A 20386-nucleotide genomic window follows, 5' to 3' on the forward strand; every position below is an offset into this window, starting at 1 on the left:
GATTATTTTAACAGCTTAAAAATTTTTTCGAACATAATTTCGAATTTTCGAATATAATTTCGAATATTCGAATATAATATTGCATTGCCTTTTAGCTGTACTCACAACCGCCAAATTTCAGAAAATTCGTGCTTCCAGAATTGGTCTTAAAACAATATTCCCCAATTAATTCGTCGTTTGTCTGCGTAAGAAATAGAAATAAACCTATCGCACAGTGCGTTACGTACGGCGAATTTCGTCATACGCCCTGATTGTGCGTATTTTCATATATTTTAGTGTGTTCTATATCTGATGACGAAAATTCGTTCCGAAAAATTCGTCGTTCGTCCCAATTGTGCGTATAGCATTTATTTTATTCAAAATCTATTTTTTTACAATTTCAATTTTGTTTTTTCTTAAAATTTATATTTTTATTATAAAAACAATCTCACAAAACAACACCTTTCTTTGTAATTTACCCTTTTTTGTGACTAAGTTACTCATGCCACTGTCAACTTTTGCTTTTGATTCTCTTTACAATGAGAAAAATCAATTTTTCTTTTGAAACAACAACAAGCAGCAACAAAAAGAAAAAAAAATTTTACTACCAGTAGATTGTCATTAAAATATGTTTTGGTTGTTTTTTTATTATTCAAACAAAAATGCAATTTTCTTTTAAATTCATTTACAATAATAATTATTATACTTACATGGATAAATGTTTAAGTAGTTGATTTTTGATAAGAGAAACCATTTTTAAATATTTTCTTTATTGCAAATTTTTTTCCAAAACGCCTAGAATATGTGAGTGTGTGTTTGTGTTTAAAGAAATAACATTGAGCTTTGATTTTTTGCTGTTTTTAATTTACACTTTAGATTATCTTTTAAAAAAATTTACAGCAGAAATTACTACACAAAAATATTTAAAGGAATTTATATTTTATTTATATTAATTTGTTGTACCTATTTAAAGTTGCTGTGTTGGTATTTTTGTTGCTTTCTATTACACTCATTTACTTGCACACACAATTTCTTACATTATTATCAATTTTTTCTTTTTTTAATTTGATTTTTAACTTTTGCATTCAAGCCATTTTTGTGTATTCTTTAATTTCTTATCTTAAGTAATTTTATATTTTTGTTATATTTATAGTAGTAATTTTCTTTTTTTATAGCTTTTTTATAATTTTTAAAGCATATTTGTGTAAATAATTGTATTACACAAAGAATTTTTGCACAAGAACTTTTTTATTCGTTTTTTCATCTACACTTGCTGCTCTATCTATCCGTTACACGAACCGTTCTCTTCGAATAACTAAACACAATTGTTCTTTTTTCTCTTATTGGCAAAAGCAATAACATTTCTATTTGACAGCTGATTTTAATTCAAAGTAAAATAAGTTTTAATATATGGTAAAAAACTAAATAGTTGTAAGTTTTTATATTTATAAACATTGATAATGTAATTATATTAATTTTTTGTAATAAAAAAGTTTTATTTTATTGCATAAACTGTTGAAAAACAGATTTTTTTATATAAAATTTTTATTTTCAAATATTTGGCCACCTCCTGTTTGTGATTTCATTTATTTATGTTGACGTTTGCAAATGTACCATAAAAGAGCATAGAATAAGAGAAAGGCGAAAACGGAGAAAAAGCTCATTAACCTTTACTTAGTAGTGACATTTATTTGTTTTTGTTTTGGTTTAATATTTTATTTTTATCTGTTTATAATCAACATCAGAGCTGTAGTTTTAAAGAGGGTAATTAACTAATTGATATAAAAAACTAACTGTGTAACTAACTAAGTAACTAACTAACTAACCAAATAACTAACTGACTAACTATTTAACTATCTATTTAACTATCAATTTACCTATCTATTTATCTATCTATCTATCTATCTATCTATCTATCTATCTATCTATCTATCTATCTATCTATCTAATTATCTATCTATCTATCTATCTATCTATCTATCTATCTATCTACATACCTATCTATCTAGCTAGCTATCTATTTATCTGTTTATCTGTTTATCTATTTATCTATCTATCTATCTATCTATCTATCTATCTATCTATCTATCTATCTATCTATCTATCTATCTATCTATCTATCTATCTATCTATCTATCTATCTATCTATCTATCTATCTATCTATCTATCTATCTATCTATCTATCTATCTATCTATCTATCTATCTATCTATCTATCTATCTATCTATCTTTCTTTCTATCTTCCTATCTATCTATCTATCTATCTATCTATCTATCTATCTATCTATCTATCTATCTATCTATCTATCTATCTATCTATCTATCTATCTATTTATCTATCTATTTAACTTACTAATTAATCGCTTATTTATCTCAGTGTATTACTTTTTAACGTTCTTCTTAACTTCACTTAACATAAACAAACTCCTTAATTTTACAACCCTGCATACAGTTTGCAAACAACAAACAGAAAATAGAAGAGAGCCAAACAAAACAATTTAAGAGCAAAATTCAATACAGCTGTCAAATAACGGAAAACGCAAAGCAAAAACGAAAAAGACAAAAAAAAAAGATTTTTTATTGGTAAAACAAATTTGAAAATTCTATTTTCTACTACAGAGAAATTTTCAAAACACTTCAAATACTATTTTAAAACGGGATTATAACATGTCCCAAACGCCAGATGAATTGGTGCAAAGTGTCTGTGAAGTAACAGGAACTAATGAAGCAGAAGCCAAGCATTTGTTGGCAGCATGCAACAATGATGTCGAAGCTGCTGTAGCATTATTTTTTGAGGGTGGTGGTGTTGCCACTGCCACAGAAGATGCTGAGGCTAATTTGCCCCTAATCGATGATGATGATGGTGTGCGCGCACCTATAGCACCCATACGTGAACAATTGATTGGTCCAGAAGATGATAATTTTTATGCTGCCGCACCACCACCGCCTACAGGACGTTTAGCACGCAGTGCCAGTAGACGTGTTAAGGTTTGTCCTTTGCGAGATTTTGCCCGAGAGGGAGCTTTGATGGAAGAACAACTACAGGCTTCTGGCAGTTATGTGGCTTTGAATAATTTATATGAAACGGCATCGAATAGTCGTGCCAGTTCAAGACGAAATCGTGCTGCTGATATGGTTACAGCAGCTCAAGCGTCTGAGCCTAAAAAGAGTCGCTTGGAAGATCTATATCGTCCACCGACCGACATAGCATATGCTGGCACCTTTCAGGCGGCACGTTCCCGTGCAGAAGCCCTGAAACAGTGGTTGCTGGTGAATGTACAGAGCGATAGTTTTGATTCGCAGCTGTTGAATCGTGATGTTTGGCCAGATAAGGCGTTGCGAAAGCTGATGAAAAGACAATTTCTATTGTGGCAGGTTGGTAAAGATTGTATAGAACAAAAATACTTTGGAGTATTGGAAAAAAATTTAGTTTTTGAAAAATCAATAGAAAACCTATTTTCCTTTTTTTCAAATATTTATTTTTTGCAAAGTATGGAAAAATGTACTCGTTCTGTTCTCTTATCTTAAAACTCCAGATAGTTTTCTAATTTCGTTAAAATTTCAGGTTGATTCTGATTCTTCCGAAGGTCGCCGATTTGTGGCTTTTTACCACTGTGCCAAGCTGCCGTATTTATGTGTCATTGATCCTCGAACCGGTGAGGAGATATGGAAAAGTTCAAATCCGAAACAATCTACTATACTCAATGATTTAAAACAGTTTCTAATCGATCACAAGGACTTTAGTCAAGAATTGGAAGATGATATGGGACCCTCAACCTCCAGTAAACGTACGGCAACGTCCATTTGTCTGGACAGTGACGGTGAAGAGGCTGGTGGTAGCAAATTCAATATCGATGAGGATGATGGCAACTCAAATGCCAGTAGTTCTTCCCATACAAATAAAGGTAATCCCAAGAAACGTAACAAAATTATGGAACTATCCGAAGAGGAACAAATTGCTTTAGCCATACGCAATTCAATGCAAGAAAATGGTGGTGCAGCTGCCAAACAACGCAAATCGAATGGTTCGGCCAGTAATGCCGAATTGGCTGATGACGATGCGGCCAGTGATTTTGGCAGTGTTGAAGAATTTGTTGAGGATGACACCAAAAGTGCCTGTGAACGCACATCTTATGAAGAACAATTGGGTTCGAATAAAGACGAACTCACCATGCTTAAATTAAGACTTATCAATGCCGCGGGCGCCGATGAAGTTGTTCAATTACGTTGGCCTTCCGATACGAAATTGGAAGTGTTGCGCTCTTATATCACACAATGTCATTCTCATATTCCAAAATGTGGTTACAAATTGATTTGTGCTTTTCCACGTAAAACTCTGGAAGCCGAAAATAATGACAGTACATTAAAGGAATTCGGTTTACATCCTTCTGCCAATTTACACATCACTTTAGATGACTAAAAAAACACACTCAATCTCTCTCTCTTTTAATCACTCACACATTTAACGTTGTCCTTTGTTACAATCATTGTTTTCTATAACTTTATTATTATTATTATTATTTTCTTTTGTCTCATAGACGATAGAGTCGTCCTTAAGACTTCTTGTTTATTTTCCTATTTTCATTATATATTTTTCACTAATTTTTTTGTTTAATTTTAATTATTTTCTATAAATATTTGTCTTTTTTAGTATTTTTCCTATTTCTTTGTGTATGTTTATGATTGTTTGCCTTCCATATCAATGATTTCTGGAAGCATAATTTATTGTAGATGTTCACTTTGATATACAATAAAACAAACAACAATATTATTATTATAATTCTTTAAGAAAAAAATGAGAAAAATAAACATTTAATTAAGTCCATGTTAAGGTAAAAATTCCAAACATTAATAACAAAAAAAAAGTGTTTCATTTAAGCTTTATTTGATGATTTGATGTTAAAATTCGTTCGATTGTTCAAAGAAAAATTTAGTTTTTGATAAATAATAGCTATATTTCAGTTTTATATCGATTCTAGTTCACTTCCATTTCAATTCTAGTTCAGCTCTAATTCAGATTTATGTTGGTTCTGTTTCTGTTTAATTCCAGTTTAGTTCTTTTTCTCTTTTAGTTTAGTTCTAGTTCAATTCTGCTTTCTATTTCAGATCTAGTTCAGTTCTAGTTTGGTTTTAGGTCAGCACTTGTTCAGTTCTAGTTCAGATTTAGTTTATTTCTAATTCAGTTAAGATCTTGTTTAATTCTAATTCAGTTCAGTTTTACTTCAATTTTGTTCATTTTAATTTCTGTTAAAGATCTATTTTAGTTCTAGTTTAATTCTACTTCAGTTCTAGTTTTGATCTAGTTATGAAATAGTTCAGTTCTATTTCAGTTATAGTTCAGTTCTAGTTCCGCTCTAGCTCAGTTCCAGTTCAGTTCCAGTTCAGTTCCAGTTCAGTTCTAGTTCAGTTCTAGTTCAGTTCTAGTTCAGTTTTTGTTGAGTTCTAGTTCAGTTAAAATTCTGTTCTTTTTCTAGTTCTAGTACTAGTTCGGATTTAGTTCAATTATAGGTCAGTTCTAGTTTCAATTCTAGTTCCGCTCTAGTTCAGTTCCAGTTCAGTTTTATTTCTGTTTTAGTTCTGTTCTAGTTCTGTTCTAGTTCTGTTCTAGTTCTGTTCTAGTTCTGTTCTAGTTCTGTTCTAGTTCTGTTCTAGTTCTGTTCTGTTCTAGTACTGTTCTAGTTCAGTTCTAGTACACTTCTTGTTCGGTTTTAGTTCAGTTCTAGTTTAGTTCTAGTTCAGTTCTAATATGGTTTTAGTTCAATTCTAGTTTAGTTCTAGCTTAGTACTAGTTCAGTTCTAGTTCAGTTCTAGTTCAGTTCTAGTTCAGTTCTAGTTCAGTTCTAGTTCAGTTTTAGTTCAGTTCTAGTTCAGTTCTAGTACACTTCTAGTTCAGTTTTAGTTCAATTTTAGTTCAGTTCTAGTTCAGTTCTAGCTCAGTTCTAGTTTAGTTCTAGTTCAGTTCTAGTTTAGTTTTAGTTCAGTTCTAGTTCAGTTCTAGTTCAGTTCTAGTTCAGTTCTAGTTCAGTTCTAGTTCAGTTCTAGTTCAGTTCTAGTTCAGTTCTAGTTCAGTTCTAGTTCAGTTCTAGTTCAGTTCTAGTTCAGTTCTAGTTCAGTTCTAGTTCAGTTCTAGTTCAGTTCTAGTTCAGTTCTAGTTCAGTTCTAGTTAAGTTCTAGTTCAATTCTAGTTCAGTTCTAGTTCAGTACTAGTTCAGTTCTAGTTCAGTTGTAGTTTAGTTCAATAGTAGTTCAATAGTAGTTCTAGTACTGTTCTAGTTCAGTTCTAGTACACTTCTTGTTCGGTTTTAGTTCAGTTCTAGTTTAGTTCTAGTTCAGTTCTATTATGGTTTTAGTTCAGTTCTAGTTTAGTTCTAGCTCAGTACTAGTTCAGTTCTAGTTCAGTTCTAGTTCAGTTCTAGTTCAGTTCTAGTTCAGTTTTAGTTCAGTTCTAGTTCAGTTCTAGTACACTTCTAGTTTAGTTTTAGTTCAATTCTAGTTCAGTTCTAGCTCAGTTCTAGTTTAGTTCTAGTTCAGTTCTAGTTCAGTTCTAGTTTAGTTTTAGTTCAGTTCTAGTTCAGTTCTAGTTCAGTTCTAGTTAAGTTCTAGTTCAATTCTAGTTCAGTTCTAGTTCAGTACTAGTTCAGTTCTAGTTCAGTTGTAGTTTAGTTCAATAGTAGTTCTAGTTAAGTTCTTGATCAGTTCTAGTACACTTAAAGTTCAGCTTTAGTTCAGTTCTAGTTTAGTTCTGTTCTGGGTCAGTTCTAGTTAAGTTCTAGTTAAGTTCAGTTCTAGTTTAGTTCTAGTTCGTTCCTTGATCAGTTCTTGTTCAGTTGTAGTTTAGTTCAATAGTAGTTCTAGTTTAGTTCTTGATCAGTTCTAGTACTCTTAAAGTTCAGCTTCAGTTCTAGTTTAGTTCTTTTCTGGGTCAGTTCTAGTTCAGTTTATGTTCAGTTTTAATTCTGTTGTAGTTCAGTTTTAATTCAGTAGTAGTTCAGTTCTAGTTCAGTTCTGTTCAATTTCAATTCAATTTCAGTTCTAGCTCATTTCTGATTCAGTTCTAGTTCAGTTGTAATTTAGTTTCTAGTTCAGTTCTAGTTTAGTTCTTTTTTTAATTCTAGTTCAGTTTTAGTCCAGATTTAGTTCCATTCTAATTTATTTCGTGTTTAGTTCTAGTTAAATTTAGCTTAGTTCTATAATAGTTCTTTCAGTTACCCCGCAAAAAATAATTGATGTCATACTTTACAAACGACATCTTAAAAATGCGATTATATATTTTTCGCTTTTATAAACCAAATATTTCCTTACAAATGAAAACCCAGTTAAAAATGAGGAAAGAGATGTAGAAAAGTCACTACAAATAACATATTCGAAGTACATCAAACTTTGGTGAAAAACCAATGAAATTAACATAAGCATGTCGACAATTGGATCTTCGCTCCGGAACGACCCGAGTCATACTCGGCCAAAGATTGTCAACCCAGCGACAGCTGTATCAACGAAAGTTTTTTTCCCCAGGAAAGAACTATCGGCCACAGTCGAGCTGTTACAACAACAACAACATAAACATACGTTTCCACGACAATCGGTTCTTCGCACCGGAACGACTCAGAGTTCAACGAACAACGACCAAGGATTGTCAACCCAGCCAGCTGCTACAACAACAACAACATAAGCATGCCATTGAACGAATTCGGTTGATTTTTGACATCCAAATATATCGGATTTTTATTGCATCTATGAATAAGATTAGATGTAGTTCATAGTTGTCAAAAATGAACAACAAATGTAAAATTCATAGATTTTGCACCAAAATTGGAAGTACTTCAAGTATGTTATTTGTGGTGAAAATTCCACTTCTTTTTCCTCGCATTTTTTGCTGGGTAAGTTCTAGTTAAACATAACAGGATAAACAATTTTGTTTCACTTAAGTAAAAAGTTTTTTTTGTAATTTTTTGTATTTAAAATATATTTATTTTTCATATTTTCAACATTTAAAAATATATATACAGGATTTATTCTTTAAAAAATAAAATTCTTTAAAATTTTTAATAGTTGCTTGATTCATTTTTATGTTATGGTTGGTTGGTTCATTTGGGAGAAACGCCATATAATAATTCAGTTAGTTTTCAGTTCTAATTTAGGTATTTGTGTTTTCTTTGTTTAGTTTTAAAACTAAATTTAAAGATATATATAAATATATATATATAAGTATATAGATAATGTATATAATATGTAAGTATGTATAAAAATAATCTAAAATTGAGCTTCTTAAAAACTATTAAAATTGTTTCATTTTTATTATGTTTTACTTTAAGAATCTAATAATAATGACATTTTATGTAAAAAAAACAAAATAAAATGTTTCTAGGAAGTATTTTGTATTTAAGAGATAATTTCAAATGGAGGGTTTAATTTGTTTAAGCTTTTTTCTTCAATTGAGCACATGAACAGTTTTTAAAAATATTTCAGGATTAAAACATTTTTTTTTTAACATTTTTCTAAAAAGGTTTAAAAACCTGTAAATAGAGGAAGACTTACTTAAGATTAGAAGAAAAAAACTTTAAGACTTAGTATCTAAAAAGAAATTTAAAGTAACTAGACTAATGCAACCCAAAGCCCACATTAAAACGAATGCCAACCAGTATATACTGCGAAAAGGACTTTGGTAATCATTGACCACACCACTGCCCAACAGTTCACGACAAGTATTGCGGGCGTAATATACCAAAGCAATTGGTATTATATATTGTATACCGGCTCCTGCATAACTGCCCGTAAATGCCACTAGACTAGTTAAATTCTCTGTAAAGTAAGTGATGGTAAAAGGTGGCACTATCGCCATAAGTGGAAATGAAATGCGTCTCACAAAGAAATTATATGACTCAAAACGTGTCATATCTAAGAATAAAGTTTGCAAATTATTACGCAACGTTATGGCTATAATAGGAAAACTGGCCGATAAAGTAAACACTGGAAATAATGCCAAAAAGTAATCTATCACCACCAGCAGTTCGGCCTTAAAACTGTGGTCATCTGTTTGGTCTGGTATAAAATTCAATGTATACAAATCTTGTAAACGTTCAAAAGCAAAGATACCAGTCATGGCCAGCAATATATAAAACAAACAGATCACTATGTAATCAGCACACAATATACGACGTACAGCCAGTTTATCACGTATGGGAGCCAGCAGACTTGGCAACGAATGATGGCACATAAAGGAATAAACGCAAGCACCAAACAAAGCGGGCACACCATAAATATTCATTGATACGGGATGACCTTTGGCACCTTCTGTTATAAGCAATTTCAAGGCAATAGAGATCATGAATATGAAAGCTGTAAATTAAATGGAAAGTATATAACAATAAATCGTGTAGAAATCTTTATAATAATTACTCTCACTTACCACACCATCTAAAGATGACGGTAATAATTTGTAAATATTTTGTTTTTTGTACACTAAATGCAACAAATGGTCCAAAGATGACAGTGAATCCAACGAGAAATAAGCGATACACATCAAGACGTGTAAGATTATGAGTTTTCCAACATTGTTGTACGGCATCATCGGTGTCATTACTGGTCGCAATCAAATTTAATGCATCAATATTGAGATCATGATCGGTAAAATTGTTGGGATTTTGATGATCACTAAAAATGAGATTACAAAAGAAATATTATAAATTTAAAGTTCTGATTCAATTTTGGTTCAGTTCTTGATCAGTTGTTGTTCATTTCCTGTTCTTGTTGAGTTCCAGTTCAGTTCTTACTTAATTCTAATACAATTTTAGTTCAGTTCCAGTACAGATCTAGTTTCGTCCTTGTTGTCTTAGTTCAGGTTAATTTTAAATTAAAATGTTTAATTAATTTCCTTTTTTGTTTTTTAATTAATATATTAATTGCTTATTGTAGAACAGTAAATGTAAACGAATTTTTTAGTCGCGCTTCCATTCTGTTTATTGTAAAAAATAATTACATAATTTATTTACTGCTTTCAATTTCATCGTCTCACTGATTTATTTTCTTTTATCATTCCACCGCTACCAAAACAGAACAATTGATTGGTTCGCTTAAAATGATAATAAAAATATGTTCCCTAAAAACCAATTTGTTTAAAACATGTGTCTTTTGACCTTGGAATATTTTTATTAACAAATAATTAAAAAATAATTTGTTTGAATACGAATAAATGTAATTGAACTCTTAAGAGAAATATAATGTTAAAATAAATAATAGCAAATTTAAATCTAAAGTTGTTTTTTAGAGAAACGAGTTTAATTTTTAATCGAAACAAATCGACTTGAATTTTAGTTCAGTTCCAGATTATTTTTAGTTCTGTTCTAGTTAAGTTATAGTTTAGTTCTAATTTTGTTCTAGTTCAGTTCTAGTTCTGTTCTAGTTCAGTTTTAGTTCAGTTCTAGTTCAGTTCTAGTTCAGTTTTAGTTCAGTTCTAGTTCAGTTCAAGTTCAGTTCAAGTTCTAGTTCAGTTCTAGTTCAGTTCTATTTCAGTTCTAGTTTAGTTCTAGTTCAGTTCTAGTTGAGTTCTAGTTCAGTTCTAGTTCAGTTCTAGTTCAGTTCTAGTTTAGTTCTAGTTCAGTTCTAGTTCAGTTCTAGTTCAGTTCTAGTTCAGTTCTAGTTCAGTTCTAGTTCAGTTCTAGTTCAGTTCTAGTTCAGTTCTAGTTCAGTTCTAGTTCAGTTCTAGTTCAGTTCTAGTTTAGTTCTAGTTCAATTCTAGTTCAGTTCTAGTTTAGTTTAGATTCAATGTTTTTATGGCGTTTATGGAGAAATGTTAAGAAATATTTTACATGTCCTAATCCCTTTGTACTAAATAATCATTAGCTAAAATCTTTTACCTGAATTATGCCTAATGGCTTTACTAAAAGCAGATGTATTTAACATGGAAAATCCTTGTGCATAAATTACCATAAAACAAAGGTAGAATGCATTTGTAAAAACAAGAACATCTTAAAATATAAGTGTAGTGTTACTAATTTGTTAAAAACTGAATTTTGTCAAACTGTATTAATTAGCTTTAATTATTGCAAACACAACTTGCTAAAAAATAATTTAATCATATCATCAATTATTTTTATTTAGAATAATTTCTATTATTTAAAAATATAGAAATTTGTTTAAAATCATGAAAAGTTTACTACTTTTCTAGTTTCAAAAAAATCACACATTTTAATGAAACTAAATATCTTTTTACATTTTTAATGATGTTTTTAAATTTTAATGAGTTTTTCACACTTATATAGTTAGTATAAAAAGTGCTAATTAAAAGCCATATTATTCCATCTACACAAATTAGGTTTTTGGATATTTTATATATTAAGTTTTAGATTTAGGTAAACAAAAACATTTGAAGACAATTTGGATACGATTAAATTTACTTTCCAAATTGATGCTACCATATCCCAAACATAAGTAGTAAGTCTGATATAATTGAAAGCAATGACCTAGTCTATTATTATACACATTTCCCTGGAGTTTCTTAAATTTCTAGACCAACTTTCAAAATATTTCTTTCAAACACTTGTACACACAATAAACTCCATGACGAAGATAACATATATAATTAATAAAAAAAACAAAAACAATAACAAACACTTCCATAACTCGGCAGTATATTTACTTACCAAAACAAATCACGCAAACTTTTGGCAACAGCAGCTGAATAAATGCTCAAATCACCATACAGATAAATAGAAATGCAGAGATAAAAGAATACTCGACCGAAATCATTGAAAAACAATGTAGCCATTTCACCCAATTCAAATTTGTCATCTAGTTTATAGTAGACCAAAGTGGAGCCATGAGCATAGAGGGGCATACGTTCCAGACGTGCGGTAGCATCATGACTGGGTGGTAATAACGAGGCCGAGGGATCATCTGTATCAAAATCAGCTTCATCTACAGAAGCCGAAGCTGAGGGTAAATCTTCGCGGGAATCAAACTTTAAAAGAAAAAAAAATGATAAAAGTTTTAAATTAATTAGGTTTTGTGTTGCTATGCTTAAAATTAAAAATTTTCGTTTTGTGTATTTGAAATTGGGAACAGGGTGCCTACATCGTAACTACGTTTAAGAACCTGTAAATTTTGCCACGTTTTCACTGCATTGGCGGCGGCCATGGCTTCAATAACGAAAGTCACCGTTATATAGGATATAATGGCCAATAGAATGATTATAATCAGGGAAAGAAACCAGCCAGCTTTAGCAAAAACACCGGGCAAAGTAAGAGCACCAGTGCCCACTATCAAATTGAAGATGAATATAAAACCCACCTACAGGAGAAAGCAATTAATTAGTATTAGTGTTATTAACTCTATTGAAACTAAACTTCTTACCCAGGTGGAATAGGTAGCATTGTTGCTATTAACACCATTTAATGAGCTGCGGGTAGTTGTTCGTATATTTTCAGGCATTTTAACACTTGCCACACAGTCCTCTTATTATTATATATTTAATATTTTCACTCTGTGGAGATAGTTATGGGCTGCTGCTAGTGATTCACTATTTCTAAAAGATAAATGCGTTTTGATATTTTCAACTTTCCTTCATGACCATTGCCCGTATATATTTTTCCTTCTTTTTTTTTGCCTTTTGTGCGTTTGCAATTGTGTTTTACGTCCACAGCTCTATTTGGTTTGCCCGCTGTAATCTGGACTAGCTTATCGCTGCTGTCGTAGTTCTGTAGTGAAATTTTTTTCACAATCTTTTTTTTTTGTATTTCGCCGATTTTTCTTTGTTATTTTAGTAATGGTATAGAAATTGTTTTTGCATTTTGTCTTCTTCTTCTTCTTTGCTTACTGTTTTTATTTACATCAGTTTTTGTTGTGTGTTATTTATATCTCTTTTGTTCTTTTTCATTATTTGTATCTTCTATTGCATTTTAGAGATGTCATTTATGTGTGTTATCGATATCTTAATTAACAGAGTTGCCAAAATAAAAAGGAAAAAGAGTTAAAATAGGAATAACAACTAGGGTTCTATAAATCGACTTTCAAATAATCGAACAAGCGACTTTTTGTCGAAAAAAGTCGAAAAGTTGATAACTCGACTATCGTCTGTAATAAAAGTCTAAAAGTCGGAAAAAGTCGAAATGTCAGAAAAAGTCGAAAATAGTCGAAAAAAATCGGAAAAAGCCGAAAAGTCGAAAAAAGCCAAAAACAGTCAAACAGTCGAAAATTGTTGATAATCGAAAAAAGTCGAATCTCGTCGACAAGTCTGAAATGGTCGAACATAGTCGACAGGAATCAACTTTTTGTTTCAACTATAGAACCCTAGGTTTTATAGATCGACTTTCGGATAATCGAACAATCAAAAGTCGAAAGGTCAAAATCGACTATCGTCTATGAAAAAAGTCAAAAAGTCGAATAAAAGTCGATGAGTCGAAAAAAGTCGAAGAATGTCGAAAAAATCGAAACGTCGTAAAAAATAGAAAAGTCATAAATAGTCAAAGATTTTAAAACCAAATAAAGGGTTCTATAAATCGACTTTCGAATAATCGAACAAAGTCGAAGTCGACTATTTTGTTCGAAAAAAATCGACTATCGTCTGTGAAAAAAGTTAAAAAGTCGAAAAGGGTTGGAAAAAGTCGAAAATAGTCGAAATGTCGAAAAAAGCCGAAAATAGTAGAAAAAAGTCAAAAATAGTCAAACAGTCAAAAATTGTTGGTAATCGAAAAAAAGTCGAAAATCGTCGACAAGTCTGAAATGGTCGAAAATCGTCGACAGGAATCAAGTTTTTGTTTCAACTGTACAACCCTAGGTTCTATAGATCGACTTTCGAATAATCGAGCAATCAAAAGTCGACTATCGTCTATGAAAAAAGTCGAAAAGTCGACTTTGTTAATAAAAAATCGAAAAGTCGATGAGTCGAAAAAAGTCGAAGAAAGTCGAAACGTCGTAAAAAGTCGAAAACTCGAAAACAGTAGAAAAAAGTCATAAATATTCGAAGATTTTAAAAAGTGGAAAAAAGTCAAAAACTCTAAAATAGTCGGAAAAAAGTCGACTATTTATAATATACTAAAAGTCTAAAAGTCGTCTTTGGATTTAATGAAAAAAAGTCGGAAATTCGACTTTTAACTAAATACAAAAAGTCGACTTTTCGTTTTAACTGTAGAACCCTAATTGTCTCTATAAAAAGAAAATATATCGAAAATTTTCTTTGAAGATAATTAATAACATTTTTATAAAAAATATAATTTTACGACGTTAAATAAATAAAAATATAAAGTTATTTTTATAATACATAAAATTACAACCCTGTGTTTTTGTCATATTACTACTATTTTTTAATTCTCTTTCTAAATTTTCTCTTTTTTCCCCAACCGGCTGTTTCGTGCCGTTGTTTTCTATTTATTTCTAATGATAAAGTGTGTTCCTAAAGTTATTAAAAATCATGTCAAAACCCATAACATTTGTTACCGGAAATGCTAAAAAACTAGAAGAATTAGTAGCCATCTTGGGTCCCAACTTTCCACGTCCAGTAATATCCAAGAAAATCGATTTACCCGAACTGCAGGGCGAAATAGAAGAAATTGCTGTTAAGAAATGCAAAGAAGCCGCACGCCAGGTGGATGGTCCCGTGTTGGTAGAAGATACATGTCTATGTTTTAATAGCCTTAAGGGATTTCCCGGTAAGTGTTAACAAATTGTTTTTGAAAAATTACAAACTTATATGTTATTATTATAGGTCCCTATATCAAATGGTTTTTGGAAAAACTTCAACCAGAAGGTTTACACAATCTATTGGCCGGTTGGTCGGATAAATCCGCTAAAGCGGTGTGTACTTTAGCTTTTTCTGAGGGCCAAGACTCGGAACCTATAATATTTCAGGGCATTATAGAGGGTAGTATTGTCGAGCCACGCGGTAGTCGTGATTTTGGTTGGGATCCTATTTTCCAGCCTACTGGCTATGATTTGACTTATGCTGAATTGCCTAAAGAGGAAAAGAATAAGATTTCTCATAGATTTAGAGCATTGGATGCTTTCCAAAAGCATTTTGGTGTTACGAAGTAGATTTTAAGTTTATTTTTATATCCTACACCACTATAGTGGGAAGGGTATTATGCGTTTGTGCTGAAGTTTGTAACACCCAAAAATATTCAGAATCACTCAGAATCACTTTCTGAGTCGATTTAGCTATTTCCATCTGTCCGTCCGTCTGTCTCTGTGTCCATGTAAACCTTGTGCGCACGCTGGTCGGCAATGTCCGACTATAAATTCATACTTGTTTTTAATTAAAATTGTATTTTGAATACAATAAATGAAGAAATAAAACCAAATCCATTTATTTTTGATAAATTATTGTTTAAAAATTAAAAATTCTATAAAAGACAACTAATAAAAACTTTTCTTTAAAAAGAAAAATTTAGACAAATATTTCTATAGGCAACAAAAACACATATTTTTTTCTGAATAAATAAAAATTAAATTTTTTTTATTACTTGGCATTTTAATACACAACATCCGTATGTACATAGTAAAAATTGTAAGTTTTTTCGTTTTTTTTCTCCACAAATTGTACACATAAAATAATTTGAGATTTATTACATTTTTATAAATTTACTTAAGACATTATGTAGTGTGTGATGAAGGCTTATATTTTCATAAATACTGTAAAATCTAGACGAAAAAATAAAATTGCTTAAATATTAGAAACACATACATATTACACACATTAGAGTAATGAATTTAAGGTAAAAGTTTTTCCTCATCTGGATGAGGTAGATGAGAGTTGGTAACAATTTTAATGGGTCCTGCTGAGTTAGTGGTCTTCTTAGGATCATAACCGTATAAAAATATCGAAGCAATGACCAATGCGGCACCAAAAGTAAATTGTAAAGTTAAATTAAAGTTGAATATATAAATAGAAGCCACACAGGAGATGATAATGGCCAAAGAGGTGGCAAAACCTTTTAAGATATTATCGGCATATTTGACTACAACAGCAACAATTAAACCACCGCCTGCTTGTAGGAATATTAAGTACCAAATGAATAAATCATAACCGAAAAAGAAACCTTGATCGAATATCTTAGTATAGTCACTAACGAAACAGGTAATGGTACCAAATGGTATGCTCAACAAAGATAATTGAACATTACGCATCCACACTGAGATATCGGCACCCTTAAGAATCTTTTCAAAGTAAATACCAGCAAAACCGGATAGGAAACAAGCACCTAAAGCTGCTAATAAACCCAATAAAGGTTTCTGTTCTGGTCCGCTAGTAGAAGAGGCTGCTGCTCCTGCTGCTGCTGTTGCACCTTCAGTTACCGTTTGTGCCAATTGTACGAGTATAACACCAACCAGCAGTAATACCAAAGCTCCCCATTGTGTGGTTAATAGTTTTTTACGTAAGATCACTACAGCAAACATGGCGGTTGTTAGAATTTTCAATTGATATGTCACTTGATAGGTGGCTGCATCTAAATGTGAGGCCGATACATAAAGTAGATTGTTTTGTACAATATACACCAAAGAGGGTACACAAACTTTAAGTGTATCCATGGGATTGGCAATAATAGTTTTGTGTAGAGATTTAAGGAATTTTTGTACATCTTTACCCTCTTCATTGAAAACGAGAAAGAGACAGGTGATAAGTTTAACCACTTCGGACATGAGAACGGCTAAAATAGAGTATAATAAATAAGAAATGTTAAAGAAAAAGTTAAATTTTAAATTTTATAAATAAAATATTAAAATTTTCTAAAGAAATTGAAAAAAATTTGAGAAATTTTTGTATAAAATAAATAAAGACTAAATTACTAATTGAAAAGTAATTTAAAAGATCAGTATTAATATTTTATAAGCAAAATTAGAAAAAAATTTAATTTATCTAAAATTTCCTAAAAAAAAATCGCAAAAAATTTTCTATAAAATAAAATTTAAAAAAAAAATTTTGTAAAAAATACTAAATTATTTTTCACTGAAAATTTTCTTTAACATCAGTATAAAAAATTAAAAAAAAAAACAGTAATATTTTATGGAAAAATAATTAAAAAATACACTTAACTTTAAGTGCTTGTAAAGAAACCAAAGATATCATATAAATTTATCAATGCTAAATAAAAAAAAAAAATAGTAGATAACAAAAAGTATTGTACAATTTTTCTTTAAAAGAAATAAAAAGATATCAAGTACATAGAGATTCGTCTAACAATGTTGAAAATAAAACACGTTTTTAAATAAATATTTGCAGAAAAAAACCATATGTACTTGAATAAATACAAAACAGAATTTAGCGAATAAAACGTATACAGTGAATCAACTAAGTTTTTTGCCCAACTTTTTTTAAGAAAATTTAGATTTTTGTTCATAAATAAAATTGGAAAAAACATGTAAAAAGTAAATTTATGTTTTCTAATTAAAAATAGAGATTGTGTAAAATGGGAAAACCAAGAAAAAAATATTAAAATAGAAATTTTGGTGCATTTGTTGTTGCATTTTATTATTCTTCATCAGAATTTGCAAGTCAATAAAGTATTTTGCATATTGAGAATTTCGTTGGGTTTTTTCAAATTATGTTTTAATTCGTTTTTGGAATTTATTGTTTTATTGTTAAAAGGACGAGTGTTAAGTATTTTTCAATTGTAATTTGCAAAAATCATATCCTCATTGTGTAAAAATGTGATGTTATTTGCCTTAAAAATGTTTAAATGATGACAATGTGGCAATAGATTTCTAGAACAAGTGTAAATCAATGAAATATAATGAGATGCTTAATCAATAACATAAAAAAATATTAAATAGAATAATTGATGAAATGATCCAAAAAATTTAAAAAAAAAAAACGCACTGAGTGGTGCTTCAAAATCTTTAACTGCCAAAGGGAAGGACTTGTATCCATGGAAAACCATTGAACTCCTGATTTATCTTCTCCAAAATCCATATACGAACTTGGAGGAACACTATGTTTTAATTTAGACCTCAAAACAGACCTTAGGATGCTTGGAACCAATGTAAAGTAAATTGTCGTGTAGTACAGGAAAATACCTAATTTAGATATTTTAAAATAGACGTGGTTATCATACCCTAAGGTCAACAAAAGCAAAAATTTTCAGCTAATACATACACTTATAAATATTTGGAACCTAAATCAAGAATAACTATCCAGATCCTAATACGCCTACTGTATCTTATTCATAAAATAAAGCATTTAAAATATGAGGTTGAAAATGAGGATTTTATCATGTAATAGTTCTATAGTGGTATATGGTGATGTCTCCATACTCAGACTCAGAGAGAAGCCAAATATTGATAAATTCTTATAGGTATATAGGATAATAAATCAGTTAAGAAATGTCGTTCTAAAATACTATTCTAATATATAGGAGTTATAAAAATAAAAATACTTTATTGACCTAAAAAATTAACAATACTTTCTCATTTTATCAAAAATTTCGTAAAATAATATCACGATTTTATATTTTATGGTAGAAAATTAAAATATAAGATATTCTTTAAAAAATACAACAAACTATATAAATAGTTTTATTTTGCTGTAAATAATTGTTCAGATAAAGTTTTTTCTTAAAATTTATAAAATTTTACATAGGCAAATTACTTAATTGATTCACTGTATGTACTTGAATAAATACAAAACAGAATTTACCGAATAGAACATTTATATACTTTGGCATTGATGAATTTTTTATAAGTGTCAATAAATGAGGTTTTTTTGGAGTATTTATGATCTTAGGAATAATATTTGAAAAAAAGTAAAATTATCTTATGTTATTGGTCTTTGTTTTAAAAATTATATTACAATTATATTACAATCCGTAAATGTTCTATAATTTATACAAGAATTCTTTGTCTGGCTACTTAACCCTGCAGTGTCGGTAAAATGTACTATCTTCTCTCAGTTTCTGCTTGATCTACATGATTTACTAGTCGTAAAAATGATGGAGAAGAGATTGGTAACTAAAAAATAACAGTCTTCTATTAGACATTCCTTTCGTAATTAATTGATCACTTTTTGTTGAGTACTTTATATCAAGATCACTATTCAAAATGTAATTTCAAAATCAAATTCAAACCAAACTTATAAATTTAATATCATTTCTAGCGATATGTCAAACTATCCTCTTCAGAATGTCCAAAAAAAAGCTTCTCATTAACCAAAGATAAGTTAAACTAAATACCTATATTAAACTTTTTTAAGTAGCACCTTTAAAACATACATTCAATCCAAACAGCAAGTGTTGATGTCAACACTTTACTCCCTCCGCATTCAACTAACAATATATATGTAGGTACTCACCCGTTGAACTTAGAAAAATATCACCCGGTCTGGTGCGGGCATAACGCATGGATAAACCCAAAATAGCATTTTGTAAAGTTAATGTAATTAAACTAATATATTTTAAATGATTAGCATTCACTGTAAATAGAAACAAAATACACAATTTATTATATTTTTATTAAACAATAATAAAATTTTCTAAATATTTAATCACAAACTTACTGTGAATATTCATTTTGTCTAAAATAAAATTCTTCCGCAGTCTCAAACACACTCACACACACTCTTCTTTTACTTAAAGTTTGTTTTAGATAATTTATCGTTTTAGTTTATGTTATTTTAATTATTTATAAAATAAACATTTTATAAATTATGTTAAATATTTTCGTTTATTAAACTAAATAAAATTTAAAGTTATTTTAATAAAATAAAAGGTTGAAAAAGCAATATTCTATTGTACTTCCACTTTATTCAACCACTTTACTCTTTTTGACGTGCTACTTCAACAACTCTTTTTTTTTTAGTAACATCCACGTAAACAAAAAAACAAAACAAAAAAAAGCACACACACAAAAATTGAAATTGGTGGAAAAAGAAGGAAATACAAAAACACAGTGTTTTACAGGGTTGGCAAATGGAGTTTTACAAATTGTTCAAAATAGCAGGTTTTTTAAAACTGATTGTAACAAATCATAATTTGGCGAAATGATGTGATTAAAAATCAATTTATATCAATATTTTTAAACCCTACACCACTTTGGTGGGCAGGGTATATTGGGTTTGCGCTAATGTTTGTAACATACAAAAATATTCGTCCTATATCCAACTTAAAGTATATCAATCGACTTAGAATCGTTTTCTGAGTATATTAAGCTATATCCGTCTGTCCGATTGGCTGTGCGCAAGGTGCAGGTCGCAATTTTCAAAATAATTTAATGAAATTTCTGACTCAAGGACGAAGCCTATTGAAAAATGCTTTATTTTTTAAATAATCCCCATTTTTAATATAATGAGGGGCGTAGGGTATCATATAGTCAGCTATGCCCGACATTACATTCATACATGTTTATAATAATAATAAGCAGCACTGTAGTTTTAAAAATTTTAAATGTATTGAAAAATATGCAATTATACTAGTCTTACCAACCCTG

At 29.9% G+C, this 20386-nt stretch overlaps 5 protein-coding genes across 6 annotated transcripts in view; 2 read left to right on the plus strand and 3 right to left on the minus strand.

The window, feature by feature from the left end:
- Positions 1–1300, minus strand: part of LOC111689444 (UHRF1-binding protein 1-like) — a 44884-nt gene extending 43584 nt beyond the window's left edge. Inside the window, exon 1 of the mRNA XM_046948168.1 lies at positions 690–1300. Coding sequence (XP_046804124.1) covers positions 690–733 — 44 coding nt within the window. The 5' untranslated portion in view covers positions 734–1300. The remainder of the gene's footprint in view (positions 1–689) is intronic.
- Positions 1301–2490: 1190 nt separating this feature from the next.
- Positions 2491–4832, plus strand: LOC111684035 (UBX domain-containing protein 7). The gene is made up of 2 exons (XM_023446150.2): positions 2491–3355; positions 3546–4832. The coding sequence occupies exons 1-2, from the start codon at positions 2648–2650 to the stop codon at positions 4398–4400; spliced, it is 1563 nt and encodes a 520-aa protein (XP_023301918.2). The 5' UTR covers positions 2491–2647; the 3' UTR covers positions 4401–4832.
- A 3089-nt stretch (positions 4833–7921) lies between these two features.
- On the minus strand, positions 7922–12753 carry LOC111684036 (transmembrane protein 104 homolog). 2 transcript variants are annotated; one of them, XM_023446152.2, is made up of 5 exons: positions 12329–12753; positions 12071–12265; positions 11620–11936; positions 9387–9631; positions 7922–9316 (listed from the first exon to the last, which is right to left on the minus strand). In XM_023446152.2, the coding sequence occupies exons 1-5, from the start codon at positions 12404–12406 to the stop codon at positions 8538–8540; spliced, it is 1614 nt and encodes a 537-aa protein (XP_023301920.2). In that variant the 5' UTR covers positions 12407–12753; the 3' UTR covers positions 7922–8537. The 2 variants fall into 2 exon arrangements, with proteins under 2 accessions (XP_023301920.2, XP_023301919.2); XM_023446151.2 differs by having other exon boundaries at positions 12050–12265; positions 12329–12751.
- Positions 12754–14295: 1542 nt separating this feature from the next.
- On the plus strand, positions 14296–15129 carry LOC111684039 (inosine triphosphate pyrophosphatase). Its single transcript, XM_023446157.2, has 2 exons — positions 14296–14622; positions 14679–15129. Exons 1-2 carry the CDS (start codon positions 14385–14387, stop codon positions 15002–15004), a joined length of 564 nt encoding a protein of 187 aa, XP_023301925.2. The 5' UTR covers positions 14296–14384; the 3' UTR covers positions 15005–15129.
- Positions 15130–15392: 263 nt separating this feature from the next.
- Positions 15393–19523, minus strand: LOC111684037 (UDP-galactose translocator). The gene is made up of 3 exons (XM_023446153.2): positions 19458–19523; positions 19254–19373; positions 15393–16617 (listed from the first exon to the last, which is right to left on the minus strand). Exons 1-3 carry the CDS (start codon positions 19468–19470, stop codon positions 15680–15682), a joined length of 1071 nt encoding a protein of 356 aa, XP_023301921.2. The 5' UTR covers positions 19471–19523; the 3' UTR covers positions 15393–15679.
- Positions 19524–20386: the final 863 nt, after the last annotated feature.

This window comes from Lucilia cuprina, chromosome 2 (assembly GCF_022045245.1).
Source record: "Lucilia cuprina isolate Lc7/37 chromosome 2, ASM2204524v1, whole genome shotgun sequence".
Classification (NCBI taxonomy): Eukaryota; Metazoa; Arthropoda; class Insecta; order Diptera; family Calliphoridae; genus Lucilia; species Lucilia cuprina.